A 13,543-nucleotide genomic window follows, 5' to 3' on the forward strand; every position below is an offset into this window, starting at 1 on the left:
TATCTAAATGTGTGATCATGCAAATAGAAAAAAACAAACAAAAAAAACATGACTTCCTCAAGCCTTTCGCTTGGTGGTAGAGTTTGGCCTGCTTGCCTCAAGCTGGAGTTCTTATGAGACAATCTTTATTGTTTTACAAAAAAAAAACGTTGGCCGTTTGTTCCCGGAGCCGAAGTCTCGCCCCCTCAAGAATCAGCGGACTGCGTTCGTCCAGTCGGTGGATTCTCCCGTCTTATTGCAGCCGGTTGGGATCTATTTCCCAAGACAGCCAAACCACACGGAGCAGGAGAGGTTGGCTGGTTGTGTAAAGGTGAACCGACGCTCCAAACGGTATTCTTTAACGTCCGTCGTACTCGACGAGACGGTCAAGGTCTCGACATCCCCCTGCGAGAAGCCAGATGTTTGTTCTGGCTCCCAGGGCCGCCGGAACAACGAACAGAATCGTTCTGAATGTGACATTTCAGACCCAATGAGATACTCAAGAGCTGAAATCCCGGAAGTCCTCATAGGTCCCGACCGCACACCACGGAGGGTGTTTCATGGTGTTTAATACAAGCGGCAAGGTGGACGGGGCTGGGATGGATCTCCTCTCGTCCTTCTTCTTCAGGTAGGGCCAAAGTAGGGCCATCTCTTGAAAGACGGTCTCCTCGGTGCAGAACCTTCGAGCTCCTCTTTCCGAGAGTCACTGGCCATCTGGGTGTCTCTGTACGCCTTCCTAGATGTTACGTCACTTCAGAACTCAGAAGTACCCAACCCTGCTTTTCCACATCGGCCACGGCCGATCAAACGGTTGTACTTGGACACCACAGAAGAAAACAGGACGCTATTTTTTTCTCCCAGCCCGGGGAGAGAGGTCAAAGTTCTTGCTTCTCATGGAGGATGTAGAGGCCCTGAATCAACAGGTGGACTGATTTTCAGAAAACTTAGCTTAGCGTCACTGGCGTTCCACAATTATGCTACTTTTGTTGTGCGGGAATCCAACTTTCCCAAGACAGGAGGAAATCATCTGTTTCTCTGGGCACTGAGCTGGTGCTGGAGCGGACCACCACTGCGGTGGCATCGTGGCCTTCTCTGAGGACCGATAGGGTAGTTTGGCTAATCGCCGTGTGAGTTTCTTGAACCCAGTTCTAACATGAGACCAGTCAACCGACACTGAACATTTGGGACCAGATCTTCTTCGCAATAACGGCGCACGTTCACCGCTACACATCCTACTTACCGGCTCGTATCGGACGAGGCCGTACGTCCAAAACCCCACACGGAACCAGTTCCGGCCTCTGAGTTCGTTCCCTCGGTCTGTAAACCCGACTCCGCCGATCCAAGTTTCGCTCGGTTTAGTCCTCACGGTGGGAAGACGTGGCTCCCGAACCGGTCCGAAGCCATGTCTGTACACGGAAAAAAAAGCCAACCCGAATCCGAAGTCAAGCGAAAAGCAGTCTGCACCTAGTCAGTAGTCCAGAGCTAGTGACGCAGTCCTTCTACCAGATATCAGAGCTTAGTTCTCTGTTGGATAGGGGTATGAAGGTGCTGTTCTGGTGGGGCTCTGGCTTCTTTCCAAGCGTACCTCCCTGGGGCACCTGGAAAACACACAGCAGACATTTTTAGCAAGAATAACCCGCGAAATGAAGAACAATCTTTGCCATTGAGGGTGGAGAGAAGCGGTGTTGCATGTTACGTCACATACAGCAACATGGCATGCCAGATGTACATACTGCAATGGCAACTATACAGCGTATGGCGACTGCGCACGTCCCAGTCCGCCAGAATTACAAGTATATTCAATGCTGGATGATTATGGACACGCTATTTTCTATCTAAATCCACACAGACCTCCTCTTCCCCAGTCAAGTGCCCTGAACCCCTGAGGAGAAAAGAGGTGTTTTAGTTTTAAAGTGCTTCCACTCTGAAGACACGCACACAAACCACAGTAGTCAGGGAAAGGATGCGCAATTTTGATGCCGGGAACTAAAAAAAGGGGCCGTCTAAACGGCGTCTTCTACCTCACCTGTCCATTTAGCAGCGTCATGGGGATGTTGCAGTAGACGTGGCGCCCCCCGGGGCCCAGAGTGGAGAACTGCATGGTGGGCGGAGGTGGGAGGGGAGGCGACAGCGAGGAAGGCTGCGCGGGGAGGTGGAACTCGTAGCTGCGGCAGAAATGCCTCATTTGGGCCGCCGTAGCCGTGTGACCTCCTCCCAGAGGCAAGGTCATCTGGTTGTAATCAGGAATCTCTGTTGCCAAGGCAACCTGCATAGGATGAAAACACCCCGGTTGGGAAACTTTGTCATTGTAAGGGTTCCTCCGGGTGGCAGCTGGATTGACCGGATCCAAGGTCAGGAACGAATTCTAAAGCTCAGGTTCAAAATGGTAGATTTCTATAACCGTTGTATGCTTGGTGGAAGGTTCCCGTCCCGGACCGCGTTCTCCATGAATGAGCTTCGCCGACAGAGCGCCGTTTTCTCTCTCGTCGGCAGGATGGTCGCTCAATCATTTGTCTGTTTGAAAGCATTTGATTCGACGGTAATTTAAGAGAAATCAAACACGCCCCAAAAGATGCGGAGCAGTTTTTGGGTAATATTTTCCAGTACTTATTTATATTCATAATACTGTATGCCAGTGGAATATGAACACCCATTTATCTACATTTCATTTGTCACCCAAAGCCCCGTGTCGGAGGTGGCAGAAGAATCCCCGGCGTAGCATTCTAACTCTTGGTTCGTGACAGGACAGAACCTTCCGGTGCATGCAACGCAAACCTGGGCACGGTCATCTGTCTTTGGACCCTCGCATCGCTTGTGTTCGATTTTTATTCGGGAAAATCATTTGCCTTTACAAGGCATATGTAGAGGAAAAAACATTTTTAATCTTGAAACACCGACGCGTTCCGTTGGCCCAATTAGTGATGGGAACTGCCTCGAGGGAAACTTAACAATTGGCTGATTAGTTGTATTCGTAAGTAAAATAAGGCATTGGCGCTTGTCCATGAAAAACTTTGAGGTAAAATAGTAGAAGATGCAACACTTCCACTGCCGAAGACCATCTACCAACTCTGACAACAACTGAAGCATTACATTTGGATTTCAGAAGACCAGCGCTGACCTGATGATTTCCATGGCGATTCTCGTTGGGGGGAGGCAGCGAGGCGGAGGTCGTTGTCATGGCGATGGTGGAGACAGTGGTCTGCAGGTCACCGTACAGACCCTGTTCGCCAGAGTCCATCACCTGTTACCATGGCAACACAAGCAACCCATCAGACATTCGCACATTTAAGTACAGCCGCAGTCACATATGACCCGAGTGTACTTGAGAAGCCATAAACCGTCCCCGTGGAGCCATCGGCTGGATAAAGCACCTTCTCTGGTTTGCTTCTCACATCCACGGCTGAAAGCAGCCAAAACTAACTGCAGCCGCTGGAACGCGGGCCGAGGTGGACGCTGGTCGGGGGCCGGGGGTTCGTGAAAAAAAAGCCGTACACCGCGGACTTTCAACCTCAGCTCCAATGCCGCCTCCAAAGGGCAAACATCGGATTCGGGATTTGGATCCGGCAGACGAGAAGGAACGTCCCAGATGATACGAACGGGAGACATTCGGACATTCGAGTACACAGACTACAAACATGTCCACACAACATCCAGGACTAGCATAAGTCAGACTAGTCAACCATGTGATCCAAGTAGACACACAACCGTTGACCCTCCCGTTCACCGGGCTGAACAATTAAGGGTCTCCGATTGACCTCCTGGATGTCGTTGGACTGTGGGAGGAACCCGGAGAACCTGTTTCATTTTCAGATATAACCATATTACCATCACGAATCATAGTAATCTCCACGGTGAAGCTGATCTTCCGTGTTTTTATTGCCGCTCTAGTTTCCACACAAAGGACAAAGCCAGCAAGTTTCTCTCCTGATTATTATTATTATTTAGTTCATAGCGACAGGAGCACATCTCCTCCTCTATAGGGCATTCACCACCCGGGGTGCTAACACATGCAAACATCCACCCCCGACCACCGCCGCCGCCGACAATGTAATTCCAATTTTCATACATTATTTGTATTTAGTGGCCATTTCAAAGGCCATCTGCCGGTGGTGAGAGTCTAATGTGTGCACCTGGGTGGGCAAACACACACATATGCTGCTGACAACATGCACAAAGTGGGCTTTCAGGCTCCCGGTCACATAAAATGGGCGATTTAAAGAGATTATTATGATGTATATTTATTACCGATGCTTAAAGTATCAGTTTTATTCACCGGGAGAGGCGGTGTGTGGTGTTATTATACGCTCCTTTAGTTGTCATCACCATCGTACACGCTGTATTTATGGCGGCATTTGGGGTTTAGCACACTTTAGCATTTAATTATGCAAATGTTTGTGCTGCGAGAAGCTGCAGAAGTACCTGCCGTCTGGACAGAGTCTCTCTGCGTTTAGCGGGCATCTCGTAAACCACCTGCTTCCAGAATTTAGAAGACAGCTCGTTGCTCTTCGGACCCCGCCACTTGATGATGGATAAAACCTGAAGAGGACAGTGAACGTAAATCATCTGATGATTGGACAAAAGTGTTCCAGACAGTGACAAGGAAGCACCTCAAGATAAATGAGATGAAAAATTCCGCAGGAAATCAGGATGAGATGTTTGTGCTTGAAGCTCTTCCTGTAGTACGAGCAGTCAACGGTTATTGGAAACCTTCATTCAGGGGTCAGAACCTGATCCTGATTGACATCGACCCCTTCTGTCCTTCCACCCTCCATCCATCCATCCATCCATCCATCCGTCCATCCATCCATCGGACCGTCCGTAATTCTGTCCATCCATCCGTCCATCCATCCATCCATCCATCCATCCATCCATCCTACCTATCCGTCTATTTGACCGCCCATCCGTCCGTCCATTCATCCATCTGTCCATCTCTTTACCCTCTATCTGTCCATCCATCCATCCATCCATCCATCCATCCATCCATCCATCCATCCATCCATCCATCCATCCATCCATCCATCCATCCGTCCATCTGTCTGTCCGTCCGTTCGTCCGTCTATCCATAAATGCATCCATCTATCCGTCCATCCATCCACCTGTCTGTCCATCCATCCATCCGTCCGTCCGCCCGCCCGTCCGTCCGTCCATCCATCCATCCATCCATCCATCCATCCACCTGTCTCTCTGCACATACTTTAATGGTGTGCTTCAGTGCCTCCACCTCCTGGTAGTTGATGACGTTCTTCAAGTCTGCGCACTCTATCAGGATCACCTGGAAAAAGAGGAATGATTTTCCGGAATGTAAACCCCTCAATCAGAGACAGCGATGTTGGCTTTCCTTTGTACCTTGATCTCGCCGGTGGTCAGCATGGAGTGGAGGCGGGTCTCGATCTGGAAGATGCTCCAGCCTCTTTTCGCGACAAACTCGGGAGTCAAAACGATGATCAACCTTCTGCTCTGCTCCACGCTGCGGGCTAAGTCCTCGATGTACGCTGGAGGGCGAAAGTACGGCATGAAGATTGTTTAGAGGTGTGACTGTGGGTATCATTCATTCATCTAAACCACTTAGTCTGCAGCCAGGGTCTCGGGGGGCTGCAGCCTATCCAAGCTGTCATTGGGCGAAACGCAGGATCCCCTCCGGGTCCATCGCAGGGCCTCATATGAAGTAAGACAACCATTCATCCTCTCATTCAAACATCATTTCGACATGCAATCGTTCATTAACGTCTGGACAATGCAGGGTCGCCAATGAACCTCCCGCATGTGTTTGGACTGCAGGAGTTGGTGTGAGAGAAGAGGTTTGGATGGACCGGCTGTGGCCCTTCTCCTGAAGGAACCAAGAGAAGATTGAGGCTGTGTAACTTCTTCCACGGCTTTGTTTCTGGGCGATGAAGAACCTCCTTCCTCCATCTCCTGGTTCTTTTATTCTGGTGTATTTTCCACCTCGCAAACCTTCCTGCAGGGTTGGACATTCATCCTGGAGATGTTTCCAGGTCACAGGAATGAAAACTTAATTTTTTGGGGACAGGGTATGTAACCAGCTGCGTGCTGGTTGGCGGCCCGGGGCTGAAGATGTAGGGCATCGCAATTCATTATGAGCCGCATTAAGGTTAAATGTATTTATGTATTTTAGAAAAATAATGCTAAATAATGCGAAGAACAAAAACATGCGGCCGGATTCATCTCCTCTTGTTTGAGGAGAGTGAGAAGTTGGTCTTCTGCTGGGGAACCATCGAGAGCGATGGCGGGGCGGGTATGGCGCCGCATTAATTTGACAGCTAAGTTGGATGAACCCCAGACACCGCGGTCTGCCGACGGTGGTTTCTCCAAGTTCTGCCCGAAACCTAATTAACATCGAGAACGCGCAACTTTAAAAGAGACATTAATATCACCAGCACTTTATAACCCCAAGCTGCTTGATTGTGGACGTTGTTGGAGCTCATCACTTTGATTTGCTGAAGGTAATGAGCTGATGGAGGAGAGCCAGGTGGACGCACGTCCTCCGGTCACGCTCCGGGGGATAGTCAGTTCCACTCCGCCACCCAAAAAAACGTCATTAGCCACATCCTGTTATACAGGCACAGGGGCGAATGACGGTTGGTGTGATCGGCGGGTAGAAAAGTAATCGGTTCTATTCATTCATTCATTCATTCATTCATTCCCTACTCCCCTCATCCACTCATCCAAGGTCACAGGAGGCTGGAGCTTGTCCCAGACTATTGTTAAATCTATAACTCATAATGAATATCACCAGTGTTTCCATGTTATTTTCCTAGCTGCAGCTTCCAGACCAGACTTTATTCATCTCTGCACTGTCTCCTAGCGTGCAGCGTCCATAGCGGTGTGTATCCCATATATATGCATTTATACATATAAATATGTTTGTGATTGGGAAACAGCAGCTGCAGCACGTCAATCCAAAGTGGAAAGATTCTGTCCTCCGTCTTAGAAACAGCTGTTTGTGTTTCCTCCAGGAAGTGGACGGTGCAGTTTGTCCCATTGGACATCCCATCGGTCTTAACCACAAAAAAATCATCATCGTCGCTGCTAACGCTTCACTAAAACTCTAGTTTTAGGGCAGCAGAAGACAGATAGACTTGCCCCCTCTCCCATTTGGTTGTGTGTTGGCGACAGGGTGTGTGTGGCGTGCCTTCTCTAGGTGTGTGAGGTCAATGTGTTGACAGATGGCATAATAAGAGTCATATTTCCGCTGCAGTTGGGCAGAGTGACACCCAGCCTCAGAAATGATGACAAATGGTGTGCATGTGTGTGTGTGTTTTATGAGGATGTGTGATGTACATGTTTGCAATTGTGTAACCATGGAGATGCCTATCTTTTTTTTGCTGACGGAGGGGTGTATCCAGGGTGCAGGGGTGGGAGATGGATGTTAGATGCTTACTGCTGCTGGGTATGAGGTCCCTGTCTGGCAGGAACAGCTTGTATCCATAATGTTTCTCCAGGATGTCGGGCAGGATCTCCAGAGCGAAGGTTTCCTCGTCGCTGCTCATCCTATCGCAAAAAACACAGAAACTGTAACGGAAACAAGCAAGCTGTCGCTGCCTTTTTGTTTGTGATGCATTTCCAGGAACTATAAACACCCTCACCGAGAGCAACTTCAACATCGTCACTTTGATTTCCTCTTGAAGCCGTTCAGAGATAAATGAACCCCTTGCATTTGCATCAGCGCTTCGCTTAGTTTGAGTTGGCGAAAGATAAACAGACGTTTGGAGCCCGAGCTTTATTTTAGTGAAGAAATTTAAAGCCGACTTCTCGCTGCAGGGACCTTCTGCAGCTCCGAGAGCCATCTCAGCTCCTACCCCGAGGCAGGGCCTTTCTACAGTTCCACAGGAACTTATTGGGGCCTTGTGATTGGTGGAGCTCATAAGCCACGACTATTACCGGATACTTCTTGCAGACTGCGGACGCCATCTTTAAGACCTATCCTGCTCATTACTCAGGACAAAATGTACAGAAGAAGTGAGAAACGGAACAACCAAGAGGTCCAAGCTCTTCTGTCCTGCTACATCTCAGAGGGGCTTCCAGGGCTCTACAGGAGGGCTCTGCATTTCGGACAAGTTTGAAGTAAGCTAACAGCTTACGAGGTTCTTCACAAAGTGAAGCAGTGCAGGAAGAAGATAAATACACTTCAACCATCTGATTGTCCATGGTCATCATTCCATGAACGTTGTGGCAGCTTCCAACTCCGTGGTGTCCAAGTTGTCTTCCTTGTCTTCCTCTTCTTCTTCTTCACCGGCTTGTTTTGGAGTGTGGATCTGAAGGGGCACCAATGGACCTTACCGTGGTCCCTCACCGCATGTGGGAATGCAGGACTAGAAGGTTCCCTCTTGGAGCTAGGCTACTTCCTGGAACTGGACACTTCTTGGAGCGTTTTTATCCAAAAGCGGCTTCTATCTCACTCATCCGGGCAAAACGAGGCGCTTCTCCATCACTCCATCATGTACGTCACTGTGCGAGCAGTGTGAGGAGGCGCGGGGAGAAAGCTCACCTGCCCAGAGAGTCCAGGTCCACCTTGGTGTAGGACAGGTAGGCATCGTACTCTTTGTTATCTGTGGACAAAGATCAGGACACAGTTAAATCCAAGGAAGGTATAAGGTTGGCGTAGAATCATTAGTAGCACAAGAAGGAGTCGAGGGAGAGAGGCGTCACTTCCTCGGTTCTTCAGTTCGCAACAGCTGACCTGTTTTGCGAGAAACGTTTTAGGCTCAGGATCGGGATAAACTTCAGAGCCGCCGACAGCAGAGGCGTTCTTCGCAGTCGGTTCCCCCTCGCCCGCCGTGCCTTGCAGCACAAACGCTTCCAACGGCAAAGTGGTAAATCCCGAGGTCCTGCATTCATGCTGTTTGGTATTGGCGGGTCCCCGGGCCCCTCGGGGGCTGTGTCAGAGATCACAGCGGCGCCTGGGGCTTTTTCTGCACCGGCTTCATCAATAATACACCGGCACGCCGCCAAAGAATCGAATCCAGACTCTCGCTTGATGAATATATGTAGGGGGGGCATTAATAATGTCGGTGGCACCTTTCAAACTGTCCGTCACTGTGACAGACACGTTTGGCGATGGGATGCGCCGCTGAGTTTGGTACAACTTTATAAGGAAAATAAAAGTGCGTCCGTCTCGTCTTTTGTGCTACATTTCGAGAGTGAATATAATATTTAACGCCCCCTCCCCGGCAGTCCTTTGGTACAGAATTAGCTGGGTATTCCAATTGTGTTCCCTTGCCATGTGGGATCCGGCAGAAGGCCACGTCCTGCGTCGACTCGTGAGGCAATGAATCTCCTACAATCGCCTCTTCTGGAGGTACTCAGAAGCCAACTCGACCTTTTTGAGAAACTACACCTCAGCACACACACCGGGATGCACCTTCTGCCATGTTGTCTCTACAAGTCACATCTCATTACACAAACAAACTGTGACTCTCATATTGGAAACAAGGCAATACATTGCATGTGAGTAGGAGGCAAGCGAGAAAGACGTGCCAGCATCCCATAGTTTGCCAATTCAAGGCCAGAGTGTTTATCTCGGAGGGGTGTACTTGTACACTCATAGTGCGCGAATGCGTGAAGAATCTTGAAGAATTGAGTCCTCTGCGGCTACAGCTCAGGCTCAGTGTCACACACTTCTGTCATATTGTTCCCATATTTGAGGTGGTTGTTGAACCTTGTCATGGCAAGTGGACTTCTTTTCTTGCCCCGTCTCAGAGGCTTCTATAGCAATACAAGACCGCAGGAGGGTTTGTCATATCAACGAGCGATGGATGTAGTTAAAGAGGACATGGAGTTAGTTGGTGTGAAAGTAGAGGATACAGAGAACAGGGGAGGTCGATGGAGGGAGTTGATTCAAAGAAGAAGTCATATTAATGAGACAGTTATTTTACAGAAACTAGGTTGGATGGGGTTGTTGTGGTCATGTTGGCGTTGAAGGGGGAGCCAAGGTACGAGTTTTTGGGATCTCGCCTGAGGGGGATCCTGCACAGGTGCTGTACATGTACCTTGAGTTTGTTTGAAACAGGTGACTGGCTGAGGGTCAGCTTCTGCAAAACCACTCACTCATTAACACAACAAACCATCTCAGCGCCCTCGGAGGTGGACAGGAAGATGACTGAAACTCGAATCCGGTTGCAACGCTAATGAAGCATTACAAATATTACAGGATTTAAAGCGGGACTAAATTTGGAGGAAGAGCAATTAAAATGGTTGAAAGATAAAGAGACACCCAAAACCAGTAGTTTGTTAAAATGCTGGCTTCCCTTCATTGTTCATTCACTGGATCGACTCGACGGCATGACTTTCCATAATCGCGTTCAGGCTCGGTCTGTCGTAACTTCCGGACTCGCTCTCGGCGTTATGATTGGCTGATGGATCTACTATTTCTTAAAGCAACGGTACTATGAAACTAAATGACAAAATAATTCACCAACAATACGAAATAATATTTTTAAACCTATTTATCTCATTTTGACATTCTTTATCACTGAATATGACTTTTTAAAACAATGAAATTCTACTCAGTATTTATTCAAGTATGTATTAACTGATGGCTATCTTCGGCTGGGTTACAACAATGTCTGACAGTTCATCTGCCGGACTTTGCCATTCCTTTTGTTTCCATCCTGAAGGAACGCTTAGACTCACCGTCCTCGGTTTCGTCGCTGCCGAAGTGGCTCCGGTAGCAAAGCATGATCTCCAGGTTGTAGCACTTGTAGAGCGCGGTGAGGATCCCCAACACCAGCAGAATGACCCCCAAACCCCCGGCCAACTCCAGGCGGTACATGTCTGCAGGCAGAGGGTGGAGGAGAGGCTAAGCTCATTTTCACACAACTGTGGAGATGCAAAGTCAAGTCACGTGATTTTGTTTTTGCTCCGAGTCGCTCGCGGCCAATCTGCATTCAGGAAACATGGAAAATTCACAACATATACTTAGTATAAGCTGTCATATTATAGATGTCTGTGAGGAAAATGGCTTCCCCTCTGACGTCTGTGTATATTTATGGGCTTTTGAACAGGCTGACTGAACAGAATGAATGACACACACACAGAGGCGTAATTGCACTTTTTCATTTACCACAGAGTCACAACAACAACAACAACATCAACAAACGCACGGCTGGCAGCTGAGAGCAGATCCATAAACAAAAACAACTAATTACTACTCAGGACTGAATGAGAGTCACGGCGGACCATCTAACCGCTAGAAGTGTGTTTAACGTCGGCGCTGGAGGCCCTTCTGCTCCCCGCTGAGTCTCAATCACATCTTAGCTGCACATCTGAAATATTTTCCAACGCTTGGCGAGCGGGAGGAGAAGATGTGTCTCAGGTGTTTGTTCTGCAGGCGGTGAAGCACGTGAACTTTTAGCTGCGAGACGCATTTCATTTGCACTCCAGAACCCATGAGACCGAATCTTATTATTTTCCCTTAAAACCAGATTATTTTTCTTGGCCGCCATTAAAATCTCATTTCTTATGTCACTTTATTTGCTGTACGCTATTTAAATGAGCTCAATCTGCTCCGTCTGGAATGAGACCATCTGGGCTTGTAACGGCTAAATGGATGGCCGTTCATTTGTTCATTGATTCATTGATTCACTGATTCACTGATTCATTGATTCATTCATCTACAACGCTTAAGTGTCGGTTAAATCTCCAATGACTTCTGGGAATAGCTCTAGGAAAAGCGCAGTAAATGATAAATGATTGAATGAATTGACTAATAAATGAATGAATGGATAATGGAATGAATGAATGCAGGGATTATCTTATCAAAAATCTCTTTTGGTTTATCCAAGACAAATAAAAAAACACTTACTTAAAAAAAAAAAAAAAAACACCTTTTTTTGGCTTTTGTTTTTTCCACAATGAATTTCAGGCCCTTCTTCATCCTTTCATGTTGTTTGTTGCCAGGTAACAATTCCCGATGAGTTATTATCCCTCGTGAAAAAAAAAAAAGCTTGATTGTTTCTCAAGCAAAAAACAAAAGAGAGATTTCAAAACAAAGCGTGATAAAAGTAGGTGTTTTGCAGCGATTATGTTTTTGAGGGGATGTTCGTCCGAGCAGTCATTTCGTGGGCTCGTGCAGCCTTAACCCGCGGTATCCATGGCGCCCGTGCAGCAGACAATGGAAGGTCTCCACTTAGCCTCCATCATGTGTTTGAACTGTGGGAGGAGCCCGGAGAACCCCGAGGAACCCCACGCAGACACGGGGAGAACATGGAAACTCCAACCTGGAAGGGAATCCAACCAGGAACCTCCAGGCTGTGAGGGGGCGGGGCTAAACGCTGCTTCACCGCACTGTCCAATGGCAGTGCAGTGAATCACAGATAGACACCAGTGATTTATAAAAGCGCAGGTTATAAGCAGACATTCCAGAGAACTCTAACATGCTCCTTGTCACACACACACACACACAAACACGCACAAACACACACACACACAGATAATTGCACGTTCAACACGGTTCGGAATGCCTCGTTGTTTGGCAGTGGATTCCAGTCCTATCATTTGTAATGTGGAGGATGGGAGATTAATGGAAGGTGGCCGGGGGACGACGCCTCTGAATGTGACCCGCTATTTCACTGCCTGTCGCACAAACAGACACACACCTCCCGCTCGCTGTAGCACCGCTGCCATAATGGATTACAGGCCAGCCGCAAGATAGAGACAAACAATCAGCCACAACACACTCTTCACCCGCTCTTCACTGAACGACGGCATCCGCGATAACCTCAGCCACCTTCCCGGCGGAGGAACTTTCCGAAGACTTTTTCAGGAACGAGGTTGTTCCTCGGTGCATTCAGACAGCAGAGGAACCGGGAAACGTGGACCTCAGCTCCAAAAACCAACATCCCAGAACCATAAGCTGTAATCGTGAGTTCCACCAACTCATAACTAGCATATACTTCCTGATGACTGCAGAGCACCATCTTTAAAAGCCATCCTGGTCGCTGCTCGGATGTTTTCTTGGACGGAAGCGACAAGAAATGGAGCGTCCAAGAGGTTCAAGAAGGTCATCCGTCCTGCTACATCTCAGAGGTGTTTCCAGGGAACATCTACATTTTTGTGCAAATAAGTGTGGCGTTAGCTAATGGCTAATGGGGTTCTTCCCATTGCAGGGAGAAGTGAAAACACTCCGTGGTTATTTTTCCATGAACGTTGTGGCCGCTTCCACCTCCATGGTGTCCATGTCGTCTTCCTCTTCTTCTTCTTCACTGGTTAGTTTCGGAGTGAGGAGATGAGGGTGCACGTCACACCGGTGGGAACGCTCAGCTAGGAGGTTCCCCTGGAGGAGGAGGAGGAGGAGGAGGAGGATACTTCCTGGAACAGAATTGGAGCTGAACACGTCTAAAGAGCTTCTGACATTTTAAATCTGCATGTTAATCGAAAACATTAAAACGTAAACTGCTTTTGCTCAGATTGACACTCAATTGATGTTTATGAAAAATAATTGCTTGCATAAATGGAAGTACACTGGGACAACAGCTGGAGATCCATCAAGCGTGACCGCAGAAGGTAAATGTCCTTCAAACTAGAGTGTAGACAAAACATCATTGAC

General features: G+C 48.3%; 1 protein-coding gene across 2 annotated transcripts in view; it reads right to left on the reverse strand.

The window, feature by feature from the left end:
- Positions 1–1,334: 1,334 nt before the first annotated feature.
- il1rapl2 (interleukin 1 receptor accessory protein-like 2) overlaps positions 1,335–13,543 on the reverse strand; it is a 305,106-nt gene continuing 292,897 nt past the window's right edge. Inside the window, exons 10-19 of one of the 2 annotated variants that reach the window (XM_086178713.1) lie at positions 10,630–10,770; positions 8,486–8,546; positions 7,379–7,488; positions 5,326–5,471; positions 5,174–5,251; positions 4,399–4,515; positions 3,098–3,220; positions 2,006–2,245; positions 1,831–1,861; positions 1,356–1,577 (exon numbers count right to left, since the gene is read on the reverse strand). In XM_086178713.1, the coding sequence (XP_086034839.1) occupies positions 1,489–1,577; positions 1,831–1,861; positions 2,006–2,245; positions 3,098–3,220; positions 4,399–4,515; positions 5,174–5,251; positions 5,326–5,471; positions 7,379–7,488; positions 8,486–8,546; positions 10,630–10,770 (1,136 nt within the window). In that variant the 3' untranslated portion in view covers positions 1,356–1,488. Of the gene's footprint in view, positions 1,578–1,830; positions 1,862–2,005; positions 2,246–3,097; positions 3,221–4,398; positions 4,516–5,173; positions 5,252–5,325; positions 5,472–7,378; positions 7,489–8,485; positions 8,547–10,629; positions 10,771–13,543 lie in introns of both variants that reach the window. The other variant, XM_086178714.1, reaches the window with a different exon arrangement.

The sequence above is a fragment of the Fistularia commersonii genome, chromosome 31 (genome assembly GCF_037954325.1).
Source record: "Fistularia commersonii isolate RoL2024-O1a breed Wild chromosome 31, RoL_Fcom_v1.0, whole genome shotgun sequence".
Classification (NCBI taxonomy): Eukaryota; Metazoa; Chordata; class Actinopteri; order Syngnathiformes; family Fistulariidae; genus Fistularia; species Fistularia commersonii.